The 23,015-nt window shown below is 53.8% G+C and overlaps 1 protein-coding gene across 3 annotated transcripts in view; it reads left to right on the forward strand.

Annotated features, from left to right (window-relative positions):
- LOC146808763 (uncharacterized) overlaps positions 1-21,713 on the forward strand; it is a 259,081-nt gene extending 237,368 nt beyond the window's left edge. For all 3 annotated transcript variants that reach the window (XM_085615580.1, XM_085615578.1, XM_085615579.1), the window contains exon 2: positions 18,008-21,713. In XM_085615580.1, the coding sequence (XP_085471706.1) occupies positions 18,088-20,994 (2,907 nt within the window). In that variant the 5' untranslated portion in view covers positions 18,008-18,087 and the 3' untranslated portion in view covers positions 20,995-21,713. The remainder of the gene's footprint in view (positions 1-18,007) is intronic.
- Positions 21,714-23,015: the final 1,302 nt, after the last annotated feature.

Below are 23,015 nucleotides of genomic sequence, written 5' to 3' on the forward strand. Positions count from 1 at the left end.
CTGCACGCTCCACACCGCTGCAAGCCGCTGCACGCCACACACTGCTGCACGCCACACGCTGCTGCACGCCGCACGCTGCTGCACGCCTCACACTGCTGCACGCCGCACACTGCTGCACGCCGCACACTGCTGCACGCCACACACTGCTGCACGCCACACACTGCTGCATGCCGCTGCATGCCGCACACTGCTGCACGCCGCACACTGCTGCACGCCCCACACTGCTGCACGCCCCACACTGCGGCACGCCCCACACTGCGGCACGCCCCACACTGCTACACGAAACACCGCTGCACGCCACACACCACTGCACGCCGCACACCGCTGCACGCCGCTGCACGCCACACACTGCTGCATGCCTCACACTGCTACACGAAACACTGCTGCATGCCACACACTGCTGCACGCCGCACACTGCTGCATGCCGCACACTGCTGCACGCCACACACTGCTGCATGCCACACACTGCTGCACGCCGCACACTGCTGCACGCCGCACACTGCTGCACACCGCACACTGCTGCACGCCGCACACTGCTGCATTACTCACTGCTGCATGCTGCACGACACTGCTGCACGCAGCCCACTGCTTCACGCCGCACACTGCTGCACGCCGCACACTGCTGCACGCCGCACACCGCTGCAAGCCGCTGCACGCCACACACTGCTGCACGCCACACGCTGCTGCACGCCGCACGCTGCTGCACGCCGCACGCTGCTGCACGCCCCACACTGCTGCACGCCCCACACTGCTGCACGCCACACACTGCTGCATGCCACACACTGCTGCATGCCACACACTGCTGCATGCCACACACTGCTGCATACCACACATTGCCGCACGCCGCACAATGCTGCGCACTGCACACTGCTGCATGCCACACACTGCTGCACACCACACACTGCTGCACGCCACACACTGCTGCACGCCGCTGCACGCCACACTGCCGCACACTGCTGCATGCCGCACAGCTGCACGCCACACACTGCTACACGAAACACTGCTGCACGCCACACACTGCTGCACGCCACACACTGCTGCACGCCGCTGCACGCCACACACTGCTGCATGCCTCACACTGCTACACGAAACACTGCTGCATGCCACACACTGCTGCACGCCGCACACTGCTGCACGCCGCACACTGCTGCACGCCGCACACTGCTGCATGCCGCTTCTCGCCGCACACTGCTGCACGCCACACACTGCTGCACGCCACACACTGCTGCACGCCACACACTGCTGTACGCCACACACTGCTGCACGCTGCACAATGCTGCACTCCGCACAATGCTGCACTCCGCACAATGCTGCACGCCGCACAATGCTGCACGCCGCACACTGCTGCACGCCGCACACTGCTGCACATTGCTGCATTACTCACTGCTGCATGCTGCATGACACTGCTGCACGCCGCACACTGCTGCACGCCGCACACTGCTGCATGCCGCACACCGCTGCAAGCCGCTGCACGCCACACACTGCTGCACACCACACGCTACTGCATGCCGCACACTGCTGCACGCCGCACACTGCTGCACTCCACACACTGCTTTATGCGAGTTTATGCTACTGACATTGTAAATGACAATGCCTTTTATTTGTTTTAAAACCAAAACATAAATAAAAGGCATTGTAATTTTACAATGCCAATAGCTCAAAATCTTATAAATGCGAGACCTATTGCATTGCAAATGCTTGTTAAGGTATGAGTTAACAAGAGTTCATATAAGATACCAGACAGATAAGGGGTTTGTTCTCTGTTCTAACTCCTCCTCTTTATTTTATTTACTTTGAGGAAACACTCTGGAAGCGGTGACGACCTGAGGACTTCCTTCCCCTTTTTTTCCTTTCCTTGTTTTGTCTCTCCTCTTCCCCAGGTTGCCCTTGTTGCATAGAGTCTGATATGCGCAGGTGGTAATCAGGGGACGTGGCGGACTTGTCTTCGGTTCCGGGGCGTCTCTGCAGAAACACAGGTGAGCCGTTGCTTGCCTGTCAGAACCTGACAGTACATAGGCGTTCTCATGCATCCACCATGGACGGTGCATTGGTGTTCCCATGTATCCACCCACGGACGGTACACAGGCGTTGCCATGCGTCCACCATAGATGGTACACAGGCGTTCCCATAATTGGCGTTCCCATGCATCCACCCATAGACGGTACACAGGCATTCCCATGCGTCCACCATGGACGGTACAAAGCCGTTCCCATGCATCCACCAATGGACGGTACACAGGCGTTCCCATGCATCCACCTATGGATGGTACATAGGCATTCCCATGCGTCCACCCATGGATAGTACATAGGCGTTCCCATCCATCCACCATGGATGGTACATAAGCGTTCCCATGTATCCACCCACGGACGGTACACAGGCGTTGCCATGCGTCCACCATAGATGGTACACAGGCGTTCCCATAATTGGCGTTCCCATGTATCCACCCATAGACGGTACACAGGCATTCCCATGCGTCCACCATGGACGGTACAAAGCCGTTCCCATGCATCCACCAATGGACGGTACACAGGCGTTCCCATGCATCCACCTATGGATGGTACATAGGCATTCCCATGCGTCCACCCATGGATGGTACAGAGGTGTTCCCATCCATCCACCCATGGATGGTACATAGGCATTCCCATACAGCCACGTGGATGGTACACAGCCGTTTCCATGCATCCACCCATGGACAGTACATAGGCGTTCCCACGTATGTACCCATGGATGGTACATAGGCGTCCCATGCGTCCACCATGGATGGTACATAGGTGTTCCCATCCATCCACTCATGGATGGTAAATAGGCGTTCCCATGCATCCACCATGAACGGTACATAGGCGTTCCCATGAATCCACCATAAACGGATGTTAGAAATGGGATTTCTGGTTGGCTAAGGCTTGCGCCAAAGTCAGGCAGAAACCACCACTCTAGTCAGGGCAAGGAAGGTACACGCCAAAGATAACCCCTGCTCACCCCATTGGTAGCTTGGCACGAGCAGTCAGGCTTATCCCTGAGGCGATGTGTAAAGCGTTTGCGCGCGCACCCAGCAACAACACCCAAGGCCCACCACAAAGGAAACTCCACACAAGGTATTCTATAAAAATAGCCTTTGTATTATACACAACACATTAGACAAAAACACACACTCTACAATGTGCCAACAGGCACGGGCAGAATTTACAAGGGATTATATGTACAGGGGACAGGGCCACGTGGACCGCCGTCCGGAATTAGCACTCTTAGAACATAGGAATAATACTGTAGTACAAAATAACATATGTAGCACACAACCAGTAACTACTGGTATCAGGGAAGTACCACCTACGCAACCCTAACCACCTTAGGAAAATATTGCGCAGGGAATCAGGACCTCACTAGCACCACCTGTACTAGGGAGAAAACAGCCACCTAAGTATCACAATACCTGTAGGGGTCTAAGCACATAAACACATGATGCATAACATTCAGAGGTGTAGAGCAAAGCACATGACGCATAAACACATTCAGAGGTGCAGGAAAGGTACAATGGCGCAAAAACTCACATTAGCCACTATCTGTGGCAGTCCCTAGGCCAACTGGCCTTGAAGGGGCAAGGGCGCCCTGTGTTCAACAGAGTCAGGGCGCGCCGGCGCAGGCTGCGCAAACCAGGTGCACAAAGCACAACCTACACATAGCAGTCGCCAACTAAGTGATGGGCAACTGGAGAAATGCTGGGGCCAACGTTGGAGCCTCCCAGGGCTCTGAAACACTGAAAATGCCCCCCTAGAGCCTCGCAGGCTCTAAATAATAATGTGCCGTCGTTGGAGTCCCTCTGGACTCTGAATCAATACTGCCCCCGTAACGTTGGAGCCTCACGAGCGCTCTAAAATAATATGCCCCCACGATGGAGTGTCAGGCGCTCTGGCACAAGGCCGCCCCCACTCACCGGGGCAGCCGGCTCCTTACGGCGGTAGTTGAAAATGCAGCCCGGACCCCCCTCAGTGCCCTCACTCACCGGACTGACGCGGGGCCTCCTCCCTGCGGGGGACGCCTCCTCCGGTGGGTGCGTGGGGCTGTCCTCTGTCTCTGGCTCACCGGGACTTCGTCGGGGATCCGGCGAGGCTGCCGGACTGCTTCCTCCTCTTCACTTTGTTGCAGGAGCGCGGGGTAGGCTCCCGTGCGCTTCCTGGGTTGGGCCACGCCCCCGTCCCTTCCGAGACTGCCTGACTTCCTTTCCACTCGGCCGCGGCGGTGATTTGGATACGGCGGCAATGAGGGGTGGGCTCCCTCAATTAAACCACGGCGATAGCGGGGTAGGCTCCCGCTATCAAAATAAACAATTAAGCGGGGTGGGCACCCGCCTTGGAACACGGCAGACAAGCGGGGAATCCCACGCCGGGGTTCCCTCGCTAAATATTGCAGCTCAGCGCTGCTGGGGCCACAATAGAGCGCTCCTAGCGCTATAGGCAAATCAAAGCGTTTCCAGGCGCTTAGGGACACAAATAAGTGCTCCCAGCGCTTTAGGGCCAAATAATCCCAAAATCAGCAAAGTTCTCCCTTGCAGGCAGCAAGGCAGGGGTGGGGGGCAAGGCTGGACCCAGAGCCAGCTCACTGGGCCTCCAGGCAGGGAGGTAGTCCAAGTGGCGGTCCTCTGGTCCAGCAGCAGCAGCAGCCCCCCTCAGGTAAGATCCTGGCAGAGAACAGTTTCTGTGGGGACACAGCCCCATTTTTATACAGTCAAACCCTTTGTTCTGGGTTCAGGGTGAGGGGGAAAACCAGTCGCAGCTGGTTGGGGAGCACCCTTGATGTGCTCAGCCCCTCACTCTATTCACTGGCAGGGCTAGGGTCGTCAGTCGCACCACAGGGGGCGGGGCCAGCATTGTGTGTGGAAAACCCTGTCCTATTCAGGACCCAGGTGTACTCCTCCCACCCATCTAGCTGCTGATCTCCCCATTCACCACTGGGTGACTCATCCTGACTCTGGGGAATCCCTAGCCCGTCACATGACATGACCAGCCAATCACGCGACAGACACACTGCACACAGAAGTGCCCACTTCTAGAAGTGGCACTTCCACACTAGGTACATGCACACCGCACACATCATCGCGCAGCATTCACTCCCACGAGTCCGCACATACCAAACTCGGGCCTGCACACCCCACGCATCAGGAACTACTAGGGACACATACATTCCCCATGCATTCCTATGGGAGGGCAGGCCTATCTCACCACATGCACTCAGAGCGCGCACGCACTTTACCCTGGGACACAGGGAAAGTGCGCAGAAACCAAAAAATCACCACACCAAGTCACCAGTACAAAGCAAAAAAAGTTCAGGGGTGAACCTGCCAGAAGGGCCAAGTCCAACACAACCCCCTTCCAGCCAAAACGCAGGGCAGACCAATCACCACCGTGATGGACTTCCCTGCTTGGGGCGATAGAACACGGACGCGGGCCCGTAACTGCAGGGACACCCTCCGGTTCTACGCCATGGTGAACCCATGGAATTCTTTCTAACACCACTGTCTGGACCAACTGGGCTACCCCACTGGTACTCCCAAGCTGTCCGCGGCCAAGACCAGGCCCTAGGCCACCCAGGTGCCACCGGTCTTTGCCTAATCACAGAGTGGGGGGTAGTAACCCCTGGCACATAGCGGCCATTCTCCACTCTTCCTCTCTGCAAGACAGGACTAGACTGCCACTGGTTCTCCAGCCTAGGGTCTACACCCTCAGGCGGACCAGGAGTCTCAGGGAAGGCTCTCCTCCCCCTACCTCTTCTCCTAGGGTTCCTCCTCCTCTGGCGAGGGGTACACCTAGAACGCCATTCCAACCCAGGGTTTAACCCCTCAGGTTGTACCGGGGCCAGAGGTGGGCTCTCCCACCCTCTGCACCCCCTTCCAGAGCCCTGCTCCCTACCAACTGGGGCGGTACCTCTGGAAGAAGAACTGGTCGGGACGCTGGTTACAGACGTCCCACCCTTCAGGTCAGGCTGATCCTGAACCTGGCCTCCCAACCTCCGGCCTAGAGCCTTTGGTGGAATAATTGCCTGGCACTCCAGGACTTCTGGGGATTTCCCTGAGGCTATCAAATGACACATATGTCGAGCGACTGTCTGTCTGGCGCTGATCTCCCGTCCCCTGTCCACCTGACAGTGCGCGGAGATCCCCCAGAACAGAAGTGGTGCCACCCTGGTCACTACACGGGATCCTAGCCCAACTGGGTAGTCCCTGACCCACAGGCTTTTCCACTGGGAAACTCATCCCCCAATCACTCACGCTGGACTCCTGTACCCTCCCTGCAGGAGCGGTACTGCCAGACTCCAGAACCACAGGAGCCCTGGTTACAGGTGCTCTAGGTCCTCTACTCACTAAGAGATCTTCCTCAAGTGGAGTAACAGGACAGCCTAGGTCCCCAACTTGGTGTTCCCTCAAGAAACCATCCAAGTCCTGAGGCAGGGTTTCGTGCGTCTGGGGACCCTCGGTCACCCTCTCACTCCTGCTCCACTGAGCCAGGCAGTGAGCCCCTACACCCTCCTCGCTATCCTGGGACCTAGCTGGGCTACACTGAGCCTCTTCCACCACGCTGGGCTGGAAGATACCTGACCCACTACTTTTGGAGTTACTCCCTAGTGACTCTAGAGAACCTCTGGCCCTTTCCCAGCGCTCTGCTTCCTCCGCAAGCTCAAGGGGCTCAGACAATCCACACCCCAACAGGTGTTGGCGCAACCCTGGCACACAACAACTGAGCAGGTGTTCTTTGAGAACCAGATTACACAGTATATCAAAATCACTTGCTGTGGAAATCCAATCAAACATCGCATCCTCACATCCATCCACAAACTCCTCCCAAGTCTGGTGAGACAGTTTCCTACTGCCCCTGAATTTCAACCTTAACTCCTCCTCCTGGGGAACAGGTACCAGACTGGGGGAACTGGGACTGGGATTTCCTACACTGGAATCTATCTGGCTGCTACCACTGGACTCAACCCTCCCTGGGGAGTCCAGAAAATTAAAACTGCGCGCAGGGGATAGTCTACCCTCCAGAGCTACTTTGCCTCTGGTGGAGGCCCTCTCAGCCTCCTCTACCCTCTCCCGCGCCAAGACCCACTCAGTCTCTCGCTGTTGCTTCCTGGCCTCCAGCTGCGCCATAGCCTGAGCATGCTCTAACCTGAGCTTCTCTAACGCCAGCTGGTGCTCCCTTTCTTTCCTCCTATCTTCCCACTCCTCTGGGGACAGGGAAAGGGATGAGGCGCTGCTTCCTACGCTGGACCCAGCAAGGGACGCCCTACCTATGGGGTCCTCACTCTCTACTGGCGTCCAGGTATTGTCATCCTCTACCTCCTCTTCTGAATCTTCAGGGCTCCCCACAGACCCACCACCCTCCAGGTGTGAGGCCCGGGCCCTTTCCATACTGTGCTCAAGATCCCATGCACCCTTTTGCCATAGGACCAGGTGGTCCTGAAGTTCGTAAAGAGTGTTGGACTCTCTCCCTGTACAGGACCTTTCTAACTCCTGCCTCTGGCGCCAAGCTAGCTCATAGGGATCACAAGCATGCTCCATTCTGGCGGACGTTATGGTAAAAATTATACAGGGAACCTAGGGGTCTGAGTTTCACACAGGAGCACACAATTCACAAAAAGATTCAGCAAGCTCTCTAACCCAGAGAACTCACACTCACTTGCCTAGTGCCACACACCATTCATCCACACACACAACCCTCCCCTCGGACTGGTAAGGCAGTTTCTACCACCCCTGATTCCTCAACCTGACCACCACGTGACACAGGTACCAACTCTGGGCGCAGGGCGGGGGACAAATGTACAGGACACTATTACGCTGCCACCACTGGATCCCACCCTCTGGTGAATCCAGAAACACAATGCACTAAGGGGGATGATCTACCCTCCCGAGCTAGGGACACCTAACTCACAGTGCACAAAACCACATTTCCAAAGAAATGACAATTAAAAACAAACTTAGAACAATAATCCCTATACCATGTGATTTATCTAAATGCAGAGTTTTGTAGTGCGGCCAGTTGCCGCTGCGGTACAGCGCAAACGCAAGTCCAAATCCCACCGCTGATCACCAATGTTAGAAATGGGATTTCTGGTTGGCTAAGGCTTGCGCCAAAGTCAGGCAGAAACCACCACTCTAGTCAGGGCAAGGAAGGTACACGCCAAAGATAACCCCTGCTCACCCCCTTGGTAGCTTGGCACGAGCAGTCAGGCTTATCCCTGAGGTGATGTGTAAAGCGTTTGCGCGCGCACCCAGCAACAACACCCAAGGCCCACCACAAAGGAAACTCCACACAAGGTATTCTATAAAAATAGCCTTTGTATTATACACAACACATTAGACAAAAACACACACTCTACAATGTGCCAACAGGCACGGGCAGAATTTACAAGGGATTATATGTACAGGGGACAGGGCCACGTGGACCGCCGTCCGGAATTAGCACTCTTAGAACATAGGAATAATACTGTAGTACAAAATAACATATGTAGCACACAACCAGTAACTACTGGTATCAGGGAAGTACCACCTACGCAACCCTAACCACCTTAGGAAAATATTGCGCAGGGAATCAGCACCTCACTAGCACCACCTGTACTAGGGAGAAAACAGCCACCTAAGTATCACAATACCTGTAGGGGTCTAAGCACATAAACACATGATGCATAACATTCAGAGGTGTAAAGCAAAGCACATGACGCATAAACACATTCAGAGGTGCAGGAAAGGTACAATGGCGCAAAAACTCACATTAGCCACTATCTGTGGCAGTCCCTAGGCCAACTGGCCTTGAAGGGGCAAGGGCGCCCTGTGTTCAACAGAGTCAGGGCGCGCCGGCGCAGGCTGCGCAAACCAGGTGCACAAAGCACAACCTACACGTAGCAGTCGCCCACTAAGTGCTGGGCAACTGGAGAAATGCTGGGGCCAACGTTGGAGCCTCCCAGGGCTCTGAAACACTGAAAATGCCCCCCTAGAGCCTCGCAGGCTCTAAATAATAATGTGCCGTCGTTGGAGTCCCTCTGGACTCTGAATCAATACTGCCCCCGTAACGTTGGAGCCTCACGAGCGCTCTAAAATAATATGCCCCCACGATGGAGTGTCAGGCGCTCTGGCACAAGGCCGCCCCCACTCACCGGGGCAGCCGGCTCCTTACGGCGGTAGTTGAAAATGCAGCCCGGACCCCCCTCAGTGCCCTCACTCACCGGACTGACGCGGGGCCTCCTCCCTGCGGGGGACGCCTCCTCCGGTGGGTGCGTGGGGCTGTCCTCTGTCTCTGGCTCACCGGGACTTCGTCGGGGATCCGGCGAGGCTGCCGGACTGCTTCCTCCTCTTCACTTTGTTGCAGGAGCGCGGGGTAGGCTCCCGTGCGCTTCCTGGGTTGGGCCACGCCCCCGTCCCTTCCGAGACTGCCTGACTTCCTTTCCACTCGGCCACGGCGGTGATTTGGATACGGCGGCAATGAGGGGTGGGCTCCCTCAATTAAACCACGGCGATAGCGGGGTAGGCTCCCGCTATCAAAATAAACAATTAAGCGGGGTGGGCACCCGCCTTGGAACACGGCAGACAAGCGGGGAATCCCACGCCGGGGTTCCCTCGCTAAATATTGCAGCTCAGCGCTGCTGGGGCCACAATAGAGCGCTCCTAGCGCTATAGGCAAATCAAAGCGTTTCCAGGCGCTTAGGGACACAAATAAGTGCTCCCAGCGCTTTAGGGCCAAATAATCCCAAAATCAGCAAAGTTCTCCCTTGCAGGCAGCAAGGCAGGGGTGGGGGGCAAGGCTGGACCCAGAGCCAGCTCACTTGGCCTCCAGGCAGGGAGGTAGTCCAAGTGGCAGTCCTCTGGTCCAGCAGCAGCAGCAGCCCCCCTCAGGTAAGATCCTGGCAGAGAACAGTTTCTGTGGGGACACAGCCCCATTTTTATACAGTCAAACCCTTTGTTCTGGGTTCAGGGTGAGGGGGAAAACCAGTCGCAGCTGGTTGGGGAGCACCCTTGATGTGCTCAGCCCCTCACTCTATTCACTGGCAGGGCTAGGGTCGTCAGTCGCACCACAGGGGGCGGGGCCAGCATTGTGTGTGGAAAACCCTGTCCTATTCAGGACCCAGGTGTACTCCTCCCACCCATCTAGCTGCTGATCTCCCCATTCACCACTGGGTGACTCATCCTGACTCTGGGGAATCCCTAGCCCGTCACATGACATGACCAGCCAATCACGCGACAGACACACTGCACACAGAAGTGCCCACTTCTAGAAGTGGCACTTCCACACTAGGTACATGCACGCCGCACACATCATCGCGCAGCATTCACTCCCACGAGTCCGCACATACCAAACTCGGGCCTGCACACCCCACGCATCAGGAACTACTAGGGACACATACATTCCCCATGCATTCCTATGGGAGGGCAGGCCTATCTCACCACATGCACTCAGAGCGCGCACGCACTTTACCCTGGGACAAAATCACCACACCAAGTCACCAGTACAAAGCAAAAAAAGTTCAGGGGTGAACCTGCCAGAAGGGCCAAGTCCAACAACGGAACATAGGCGTCCCCATGAATCCACCATGGATGGTATATAGGCTTTCCCATGCATCCACCATGGATGGTACACAGGCGTTCCCACGCACCCACCATGGATGGTACACAGGCATTCCCATGCACCCACCATGAACGGTACACAGGCATTGCCATGCATCCACCATGAATGGTACATAGGCGTTTCCATAAATCCACCATGAATGGTACATAGGCGCTCCCATGCACCCACCGTGAACGGTACATAGGCATTCCCATGCATCCAACATGAACGGTACATTGGAATTTCCATGCATCCACCATGGATGGTACATAGGGGTTCCTATGTATCCATCATGGATGGTACACAGGCGTTCCCATGCATCCACCATGGACGGTACATAGGCGTTCCCATCCATCCACCATCGATGGTACATAGGCGTTCCCATGTATCCACCCATGGACGGTACACAGGCGTTCCAATGCATCCACCATAAATGGTACACAGGCGTTCCCGTAATTGGCGTTCCCTTGCATCCACCCATGAACGGTACACAGGCATTCCCATGCGTCCACCATGGACGGTACATAGGCGCTCCCATGCACCCACCGTGAACGGTACATAGGCGTTCCCAAGCATCCAACATGAACTGTACATAGGAGTTTCCATGCATCCACCATGGATGGTACATAGGCGTTCCTATGCATCCACCATGGATAGTACATAGAGGTTCCTATGAATCCACCATGGATGGTACACAGGCATTCCCATGCTTGCACCATGGATGGTACACAGGCGTTCCCATCCATCCACACATGGATGGTAGATAGGCGTTCCTATGCATCCACCATTGGACGGTACATTGGCGCTCCCATGCATCCACCATGGATGGTACAGAGGCGTTCCCATGCACCCACCATGGATGGTACACAGGTGTTCCCATCCATCCACCCATGGATGGTACATAGGCGTTCCCATGCTTCCACCATGGATGGTACATAGGCGTTCCCATCCATCCACCCATGAACGGTACATAGGCGTTTCCATGTGTCCACCATGGATGGTACATAGGCGTTCCCATTCATCCACCCCTGGACTGTACTAAAGCGTTTCCATGCGTCCACCATGGATGGTACGTTGGCGTTTCCATGCGCCCACCCATGGATGGTACACAGGTGTTCCCATCCATACACCCATGGATGGTACATAGGCGTTCCCATGCATCCACAATGGATGGTACACAGGCGTTCCCATGCCTCCACCATGGACGGTACATAGGCGTTCCCATGAATCCACCATGAACAGTACATAGGCGTTCCCATGAATCCACCATAGACGGTACATAGGCGTTGCCATGAATTCACCATGGACGATACATAGGCGTTCCCCTGCACCCACCATAGATGGAACACAGGCATTCCCATGCACCCACCATGGATGTTACACAGGCGTTCCCATAAATCCAAACAGGATGATACACAGGCGTTCCCATGCATCCATCATGAACGGTACATAGGCGTTCCCATGCATCCACCGTGGATGGTACACAGGCGTTCCCATAAATCCAAACAGGATGATACACAGGCGTTCCCATGCATCCATCATGAACGGTACATAGGCATTCCCATGCACCCACCATGGATGTTACACAGGGGTTCCCATAAATCCACCATGAACGGTACATAGGAGTTCCCATGCATCCACCATGGATGATACACAGGCGTTCCAATGCATCCACCATGAACACTACATAGGCGTTCCCATGCATCCACCATGGATGCTACACAGGTGTTCCCATGCATCCACCATGGACGGTACACAGGTGTTCCCATGCATCCACCATGGATGGTACATAGGCATTCCCATGCGCCCACCCATGGATGGTACACAGGCGTTCCAATGCGTCCACCATGGATGGTACAGAGGCGTTCCCATGCATCCACCATGGATGCTACATAGGCGTTCCCATGCATCCACCAAGGATGGTACACAGGCGTTCCCATGCATCCACCCATGGATGGTACATAGGCGTTCCCATGCATCCACCTTGGATGGTACATAGGCGTTCCCATGCATCCACAATTGATGGTTCCTAGGCGTTCCCATGCTTCTACCATGGATGGTACATAGGTGTTCCCATGCTTCCACCATGGACGTTACATAGGCGTTCCCATACATCCACCCATGGACGGTACACAGCCATTCCCATGCACCCACCGTGGATGGTACATAGGCGTTCCCATGCATCTACGTGGATGGTACACAGCCGTTTCCATGCATCCACCCATGGATGGTACATAGGTGTTCCCAGCATCCACCTGAGGATGGTACATAGGCGTTCCCATCCATCCACCATGGATGGTACATAGGCGTTCCCATGTATCCACCCATGGACGGTACACAGGCGTTCCCATGCGTCCACCATAGATGGTACACAGGCGTTCCCATAATTGGCGTTCCCATGCATCCACCCATGGACGGTACACAGGCATTCCCATGCGTCCACCATGGACGGTACACAGGCGTTCCCATGCATCCACCCAGGGATGGTACACAGGCGTTCCCATGCATCCACCTATGGATGGTACATAGGCGTTCCCATGCGTCCACCCATGGATGGTACACAGTTGTTCCCATCCATCCACCCATGGATGGTACATAGGCATTCCCATGCAGCCACGTGGATGGTACACAGCCGTTCCCATGCATCCACCCATGGATGGTACATAGGCGTTCCCACGCATCTACCCATGGATGGTACATAGGCGTTCCCATCCATCCACCCATGGATGGTAAATAGACGTTCCCATGCATCCACCATGAACGGTACATAGACGTTCCCATGAATCCACCATAAACGGAACATAGGCGTCCACATGAATCCACCATGGATGGTATATAGGCTTTCCCATGCATCCACCATGGATGGTACACAGGCGTTCCCACTCACCCATCATGGATGGTACACAGGCGTTCCCATGCACCCACCATGAACGGTACACAGGCATTCCCATGCATCCACCATGAACGGTACATAGGCGTTTCCATGAATCCACCATGGATGGTACATAGGCGTTCCCATGAATCCACCATGGATGGTACATAGGCGTTCCCATGTATCCACCCATGGACGGTACACAGGCGTTCCAATGCATCCAACATAAATGGTACACAGGCGTTCCCATAATTGGCGTTCCCATGCATCCACCCGTGGACGGTACACAGGCATTCCCATGCGTCCACCACGGACGGTACATAGGCGTTCCCATGCATCCACCCATGGAGGGTTGTTAGACCTGGCACCTTGGCGTGAGTCTCCCTTTCACTTTTTGTTTCTGTGCCTCATGTATTTTGCTGGTGTTAGCTGCCCAGAGCACTGTGCCACTGCCAACCAGTGCCACAGTGCAAGTGCTCCCTGTATAAAATGTATATGTTGGTTGGATTCCATGATTGGCTTATTTGGTTTACTGTCAGACCCCAGTAAAGTGCACCAGGAGTGCCCAGGGCTTGTAAATCCAAATGCTGCTAGTGGGCTTGCAGCACTGGTTGTGCCACCCACAGAAGCAGCCTTGTAAAGTGTGTCTAAGGTCTGCCATTGCAGAACCTGCGTGCAGTCTGGTACTGTCATGCTGACTGGGCAAGGGCACCCCCTTGCCAGTCCCTAAACCTTCCCTTAACTTCAAATTAGTCACCCCTATGGTAGGCCCAAGGGCAGGGTGCATTGTAAGTGTAAGGCAGGACAAGCCCTGATGTGCCTTGTCTGCTTGCGCCAAGCTACCTAGAGGGTGAGCAGGGGTTATTTTAGGAGTGTACCCCCTTACCCTGACTAGAGGAGAGGGTCCCTGCTTGTCACAAGTACCTACCTGTGCCAACCAGAGATCCCCAATTCTAACAACGGTACACAGGTGTTAGAAATGGGATTTCTGGTTGGCTAGGGCTTGCGCCAAAGCCAGGCAGAAACCACCACTCTAGTCAGGGCTGGGGAGTTACACGCCAAAGATAACCCCTGCTCACCCCCTTGGTAGCTTGGCACGAGCAGTCAGGCTTATCCCGGAGGCAATGTGTAAAGCGTTTGCGCGCGCACCCAGCAACAACACCCAAGGCCCACCACAAAGGAAACTCCACACAAGGTTATATATAAAAATAGCCTTTGTATTATACCAAAACACATTTGATAATATTCACACAATTTACTCTGTGCCAACTGGCACTGGGCAGAATTTGACAAGGGACTATTTACACGGGACAGGGCCACATGGACCACTGTCAGAATCAGCACAAATCAACAATTGTACATGTAGAACATATACTAACTGTAACACAAATTAGCACTGTAGAGCACAACCAGTAACTACTGGCGCAATAATGACCTCAGCGTCATCACACTAGCAACAGGTATAAAACCTATCCTGCATCCATCACAGGGGCATAAACACATTATGCAATTTCTCATTAGTCTAACGCATTAGCCCTAACCACCTAAGTATAACTACACTAGGGGCGTACATCACACAGGGAGACATAATCTCACTAGCAAGAACAACCTCATAATCAGAAAAGACCACATTTAGAGGTATAACACAGGGTGCGCAAAACTTGCTATACACAGTACATTTCCTAACACCCAATCACGTTAGCACATAAATCACAATAACACCTAAATTCAATTAGGGTCCAGGTTGCGCCAAAACCTAAACGTAGCAGCTGCCCACTACTTGCTGGAGACAGGCACAGGGCCTAAACGCTGCAGCTGGCACTAAGTGCTGCGCAGCTGTGGAAGTAAAATGAGGCATGGTCTCTCAAATGGTCCTTGACACAATGTCAAAACGTGGGAGCCACCTAGGCTCTAGGCATACACATGTCCCCAAGTTGGAGCCTCTCTGGGCTCTAGAAACAATTATGCCCCATCGTTGGAGCCAGCTAGGGCTCTTAAAATAAACATGCCCCATCGTTGGGGCGACCCGCTGCCAGACGGGGCTGCCCAGGAAACCGGAACACGGTGCCTTCACTGGCACCGTAGCAAGATATGCTCCCTCCTAGAGCGGGAGGCGTCCAGGTCCCCCTGCCCAGCCCCAACTCACCGGGCTCCTAGGCATGGGGGATTCCTCCTCTGTGGTGGCGGCACTTCTCGTGCGGGGCTCCCTGGACGCCTGGGAGCCCCGCGCTGCCGTTGGCGGCCTCAGCCACCTTCTTCGCTTCACCCGGGTCCCCTCCTGGGACCCGGGGCTTCCCTCCATCCGGCCACCACTGCGGGGCTCCTCCCTCCACATGGGAGCCCCGCGTCAGAGTTGTGCCGGCTCTTTCCGTTTCCGTCCAGCGGCCCCGCCCACAACCAGGCGGGCCGCGGACGGCAGCGGCGATCTCGGGGGCAATGAGGGGTAGGCTCCCTCAGTATGCAACAATAGCAAGCGGGGTGGGCACCCGTGCACCTGAATAATTAAATAAGCGGGGTGGGCTCCCGCTCACTCTAGTGCCGGCAAATTCGCGGGGTGGGCACCCGCGCACCTAAATAATTAAATAAGCGGGGTGGGCTCCCGCTAGATCACTAGGTGAAAAAGCGCCACGAGAGGTAGGCTCCCTCCAAATGTGGCGATAAAGCAGGGTGGGCTCCTGCTAGCTAACGGGCAATGAGGGGTAGGCTCCCTCACTACTCAACCACCAAAATAGATAAATTGCAAGCGGGGTGGGCACCCGCAACAGGACACCATGCGAGGGAATCCCTACATCGGGATTCCCTCAGAAGATCGCATCCCCGCGCTGCAAAGACAGGGCACAGGCTCCCTCTCAACTCAAAGGGGGCTAATTAAGGTAAAAGTGCTCCCAGGCGCTGGAAGAATGCAAAGGTCCTGGGGCCAAGAAGATAAATCCAAGCAGGTCCCAGAAGTCCATCAGGCCTCCAGGGGCTGGGCAGGGCCCAGGGAGGCAAGCCTTCCCCTGGGCCCCAGCAGCAGCACGCCCCTGGTAGATTCAAGTCAGAACGAGAACATTTTCATGGGGTCACAGCCCCTCTTTTATACACCAAATCCTTTGTCTCAAGGTGCAGGGAAGGGGCGAACCAGATACAACTGGTTCTTGAGCACTTTGTTTTGCTCAGCCCCTCTCCCTATTCACAGAACAGGCCAGGGTCACCCACAGGGGGCGGAGCCAGAGTTGTGTGGGGAAAGCCCAGCCCTATTCAGGTCCCAGGTGTACTCCTCCCTCTCATCAACATGCAGCTCTCTCCACCCACCACTGGGGCAGACCCATCCTGACTCCTGGAGCCAGGCTCACCAGCCAATCACATGCCAGACAGTCACTGCACATTTATGCCAGCGTCTAGAAGTGGCACTTCTATACTAGGTACATTGACGCCGCACACATCATCGCGCAGCATTTCATCACACGAGTCCGCACATACCAAACTCGCATCTGCACTCCCCACGCATCAGGAACTACCAGGGACACATACATTCCCCCATGCATTCCTATGGGAGGGCAGGCCTAACACCAGGTCATAATAAAAAGCAAAAGTTTAGTGGTGAACCTGTCAGAAGGGCCAAGTCCAACGACAGGCGTTCCCATGTATCCACCCATGGACGGTACACAGGCGTTCCAATGCATCCAACATAAATAGTACACAGGCGTTCCCATAATTGGCGTTCCCATGCATCCACCCATGGATGGTACATAGGCGTTCCCATCCATCCACCATGGATGGTACATAGGCGTTCCCATGTATCCACCCATGGACGGTACACAGGCGTTCCCATGCGTCCACCATAGATGGTACATAGGCGTTCCCATAATTGGCGTTCCCATGCATCCACCCATGGACGGTACATAGGCGTTCCCATCCATCCACCCATGGATGGTACATAGGCGTTCACATCCATCCACCCGTGGATGGTACACAGGCGTTCCCATCCATCCACCCCTGGATAGAACACAGGCTTTCACATCCATCCATCCATGTAGGGTACATAGGCGTTCCCATCCATCCACCGTGGATGGTACATAGGCTTTTCCATGCATCCAACCATGGACAGTACATAGGTGTTCCCATGCATCCACCAGGAACGGTACATAGGCATTCCGATGCATCCACCATCGATGGTACATAGGCTTTTCCATGCATCCAACCACTCATTTTGAAACAAAGCCCTATCTACTAAAAAAAAAAAAAAGGTAGATTGGGCTTTGCAACACAAATGTATGCCTTTTTGAGATGGGAGTAACCTTGGGGATAAGTTTCTTTGTTCGAGGCACTTCCACCTTTGCGTGTATGCTTGGCTTGACAGCCCACATACAAAGTTGGAAATGTGTGTTGGTGGACGCTGATCTGGTGGACCTCAAACTGTTAGACTAAGGATTTAACTTTCACTTCTGTACACATTTCTATCTTTTGCCATGCTCTCTCTATTTTCATGTATAGGTTTCACTAATCCTTGGGACTGAACAGTGCTTTCATCATTGCTGTCGTCTGGTCTTGACTCCTCTTTCTCTCCCAACAGGAGAGCCCAGCTCGGTGGAGTCCGTTGGTACTTGTTGTGATGCTGTCTTGGAGATGTGGGTCTGAAGCTTACTCAGAGACATGCTGCTCCTCTGCTTTCTTCTTCACTCAGGGCTCCTAATCCCTGGGGCACTTGGCTATGGCTTCAGGAACTGCATCAAGTCCTACGAGTATCCCCAACACTACAACTGCATTCAGCGGTACCTGAAGGATGTGCGGAGTGCGGTAGGTGATCTACCCAAGGAGACCCAATGTCTGAACATCTCTCACAACTCCATCCGCCGCCTCCCTGGGGGAAGCTTCCAACACCTGCCGCAGCTGAGAATCCTCCGTCTGGACTGTAACCGACTACAGGAAATCAAGGATTCTGCCTTTGAGAACCTCGGCGAGCTGCTCACGCTGAACATTTCCAATAATGAACTAGAGAAGCTCTCCAAAGGGGCGTTTATTGGGCTTGGAAACCTTACCCTCCTTCTGATCGAAAATAATCAGCTGTCTCAGGTGGATCTAGACACCTTCCACCTGCTGAGGAGCCTTGAAGTCTTGCACCTCACCTCAAACGCCCTGCAAAACTTCAGCCAGGTGATCACATCGGTCTCCCCCCTGAGCAGTCTGCAGACTCTCAATCTCTGTGACAACAACCTGTCTTCCCTCAACACCTCGACCAACCTGCCCACTTCTCTGTCACAGTTGCTTCTCTGTAACACTTCCATTGCTCTCAAGGGCTTGCCACCTGACTATTTCATCCATGTGCGCTGGCTGGACCTGTCTGAGAACCACATTAGTGCAGGAGAGCTGGCTTCCTTCAACTTGACAGACATAACTTACCTGCTGATGAAGAACAACTCAGGTTTTGAGATATTCGATTTTCTTAGCAGACCGAACGTGCACCCAGACCGCATCGACTATTCAGGAATGGGTCTGCATAACAGCAGGCTGTCCAGTCTCTGCAAGTACCTGGGCAGCACCCCACTTTCAAAACTGACCCTTCTGAACAATCATATCACCAATTTGTCTAGTGAGACATTTTTACACTGTCCAGTGATTAAAGCTTTCGACCTCTCTAGAAATCGGTTGAGGAGCCTTCATTGCTTGAACTTTGTGCACGGAAATGACCTGCAGAGTCTTGTTGCCCAACACAACTTACTGGACCGCTTAGAAGGATGCTCTTTGAGCCCTCAGCGCTTCACGAACCTGGAAAACCTCACCCTTAGCTACAATAGGATCCTCACAGTTGGACACAATGCCTTTTCCTTCGCACCAAATCTCATCCACTTATCCCTGGAGTTCAACAACATCGCCTATTTGTCCAAAGGTGCGCTGAATGGCCTTTACAAACTTGAGATTCTCCGGCTGGACAACAACCTTCTAACAGATTTGTATGATAAAAGTTTTTCATCCCTCACAAATCTGCGGCACCTTCTCCTTCGGAATAACAGGGTCGCTGTGATCTTCCCCAACACATTTATGAAACTCAGCAAACTACAGATCCTAGATCTAGGGGGAAATATAATCTGCTCCTTAACAAACGAGTCCTTCAGAGGTTTGGAGAACCTGTACAATTTGTACCTGGATTTGAATGAGATCAAAGCCCCCATCCTCCAAAGCCAGGTGTTTTCCTTTGTGGAGAAAACTCTGCAGGTGCTTGACCTGAAAGCTAACAATATCGCATACATTTCCAGCAAGCAAGAGATCTCACCATTTGAGAACCTGCAGAAACTGAAGTCACTTAAAATTCAATCTCAGCAGCCCTACGGTATTAAGATCATCCCACCCAATTTCTTTAAAGGCCTAAAGTCGTTGAAAGACCTAGACCTCTCCAACAATAAAATTCTAACAGTATCTCACAATGTATTTGACGACCTGGGGGAGTTGAGGTTCCTCGACCTGTCAGACTCTTGCAATGGCATTCAGAACCTGCCCGCCGGCATCTTCCGGAACCAGATCCAGCTGCAGACGCTTGACCTGGAGAACATCGGCCTGCAGTCCCTCACAAATGAGGTGTTTGGGAACCTCACCTCCCTGCGAGTCCTGCATCTGATGAAGAATGCCCTTCAGGTTGTTAATGGAACCGTTATATTGGGGCTAACGAAGCTTGAGTACCTTGACCTCCGCAAGTGTCCGCTGAGCTGCACCTGCAAGAGCCAGTGGTTCAAAAGCTGGCTGAACAACAGCCAAGCGCAGATAGTCTACCTATATAACCTAAGCTGTGATGTTGATCCTTCACGTTACATCTACAGCTTGGATGTGAGTGTTTGCTACTCACAACTGGGGAAGCAATGTTTCTTTGGGACAGCCCCAGTACTGCTTCTCCTAATGATCATTCCTCTGCTCTACACACGATGTTACTGGTGCATGAAGTACAATTTCTATATCTTCCGAGCCTGGTTCCGGGAGAACTGGAGTAGGAATGGGAAAGATACCTACAAGTATGACGCCTTTGTCTCCTACAACTCTAATGATGAATGGTGGGTGCTGCAGGAACTTGTGCCACAGTTAGAGAACTACAGCCCTTCATCTTTTCGACTCTGCCTACACCACAGGGACTTTGAGCTGGGCCGGGACATCATAGACAACATTGTGGACAGCATCTACAACAGCAGGAAGACCATCTGTGTCATCAGCAGGAGCTACCTCCGCAGTGAGTGGTGTTCCTTAGAAATCCAGTTGGCCAGTTACAGGCTCCTGGATGAGCAAAAAGATGTCCTGGCGTTGGTCTTCTTGGAAAAGATTCCAGAGCGAGACTTGTCGGCCTACCACCGAATGAGGAAGGTGATGCTGAAGAAGACTTACATCACGTGGCCTCCAGAACCTGATGCTCAGAAGTTATTCTGGAGCAAAGTTCGCAAGTCTCTACAAAGTAATGCTGCAGCAGATGACAGCATGGAAGGGCTGAACATCATCCACCATCCTCTTCTGGAGTCAACTAGCCTTCTGAGCTCACCTCAGCATGGACACTACCAAGCACTCGAATATACTGACTCCTAATCAAGCTACGATAGCGCTGCTGGAACTCTGCTTCCAGTACAAAATCTGGGGCTCATTGTACCAACACTATCAAGGCCAAACTGCTTGGGCTAAGATACACCCTCAGATAGCTTCCCCGTCACTGTCTGAAGAGTCATACCTCTTCCTGATCACAAAGGCACTTGGGAAGTTCCAGAGTCATTGGGGCACCCTTTAAGAAGTCCCAAACCCAGTAGGGTGACCCTCTTTTCTAAAGGAAACCTGGACATGTTGAATGACATGATGGGGCTGCATTTAGGGCATCAAGTTTAAACTGCCATTGTGACGGTGTATCAACAGTTTGACATTGACGCTTTAACAATGTATACATTTTCACTCATCGGCCCTGCGGTGTTTTAAGGTGTACTCCATACTTCAACATACATTTATATTGTGACTCGTAAAATTGAGGTATATGGTGAACAATGTAAGGAACGACGATTGCTGTTGCCAAATCCCTTGTACGTTACCTAACATTTTTTTCTATCATTGTTTTTCTTCCTTTCTCCTTTTCTATGACTTCTTTCTTCATTTAAGGAGACCTTTTTCATATTAAAATGTATTTGTTCCGTATGTTGATAAACTGGCAATGTACATTTTCAAAATGTTTTCATAAGTGCTTGCCTGAGAGGAATCTAATAATATGTTTGCTCTATGAAGCAGAGCCTGCAAGTCTTAAATAAAATGTGAGTTTTGAACCTCTGGTTGTTTTTAGTTTGTCTTCTTGCTAGCAGTAGTCTTCAGCAGTAGTCTGGAGCTCTCACATTGGTCACTTAGCATGGTCTGGGCATTACTCTCCTTCACAGACTCCTGCTAAGGCAGATAGCGTGCCCTGCATGGACCCCCTCCTTCAGTCTCCTGCTCACTCTGGCTTATCAGGCCCTGCAGGTCCTCTTCCCCCAAACCACCAGCTCACTGTTATTTAGCAGATCCTGCACTCACCTCTCCCTTACAACCTCCTGCTCACTCTGGCTTTGCGAGCTTTCCACTCTGCTCTCCCTCAAAGACTTCTGCTCACTGTGGCCGCTCCATGACCCAGACACTGCACGCTCCCCGCCCTGACAGCCTCTTCCTCACTCTAGCTTCGCAGGCCCTGCATGCTCCCCTCCCTGACAGCCTCTTCCTCACTCTAGCTTCGCAAGACCTGCATGCTCCCCTCCCTGACAGCCTCTTCCTCACCCTAGCTTCACAGGCCCTGCATGCTCCCCTCCCTGACAGCCTCTTCCTCACCCTAGCTTCGCAGGCCCTGCATGCTCCCCTCCCTGACAGCCTCTTCCTCACTCTAGCTTCGCAAGACCTGCATGCTCCCCTCCCTGACAGCCTCTTCCTCACTCTAGCTTTGCAGGCCCTGCATACCGCCCCTCCCTGACAGCCTCTTTCTGACTCCAGCTTCGCAGGTACTGCATGCTTCCCTCCGTGACAGCCTCTTCCTCACTCTAGCTTCGCAGGCCCTGCATACCGCCCCTCCCTGACAGCCTCTTTCTGACTCCAGCTTCGCAGGTACTGCATGCTTCCCTCCGTGACAGCCTCTTCCTCACTCTAGCTTCGCAGGCCCTGCATACCGCCCCTCCCTGACAGCCTCTTTCTGACTCCAGCTTCGCAGGCCCTGCATGCTTCCCTCCGTGACAGCCTCTTCCTCACTCTAGCTTCGCAGGCCCTGCATACCCCCCTCAATGCCAGCCTCTTTCTGACTCCAGCTTCACAGGCCCTGCATGCTCCCCTCCCTGACAGCCTCTTCCTCACCCTAGCTTCGCAGGCCCTGCATGCTCCCCTCCCTGACAGCCTCTTCCTCACTCTAGCTTCGCAAGACCTGCATGCTCCCCTCCCTGACAGCCTCTTCCTCACTCTAGCTTCGCAAGACCTGCATGCTCCCCTCCCTGACAGCCTCTTCCTCACTCTAGCTTTGCAGGCCCTGCATACCGCCCCTCCCTGACAGCCTCTTTCTGACTCCAGCTTCGCAGGTACTGCATGCTTCCCTCCGTGACAGCCTCTTCCTCACTCTA

Source organism: Triturus cristatus, chromosome 7 (assembly GCF_964204655.1).
Source record: "Triturus cristatus chromosome 7, aTriCri1.1, whole genome shotgun sequence".
Lineage (NCBI taxonomy): Eukaryota > Metazoa > Chordata > Amphibia > Caudata > Salamandridae > Triturus > Triturus cristatus.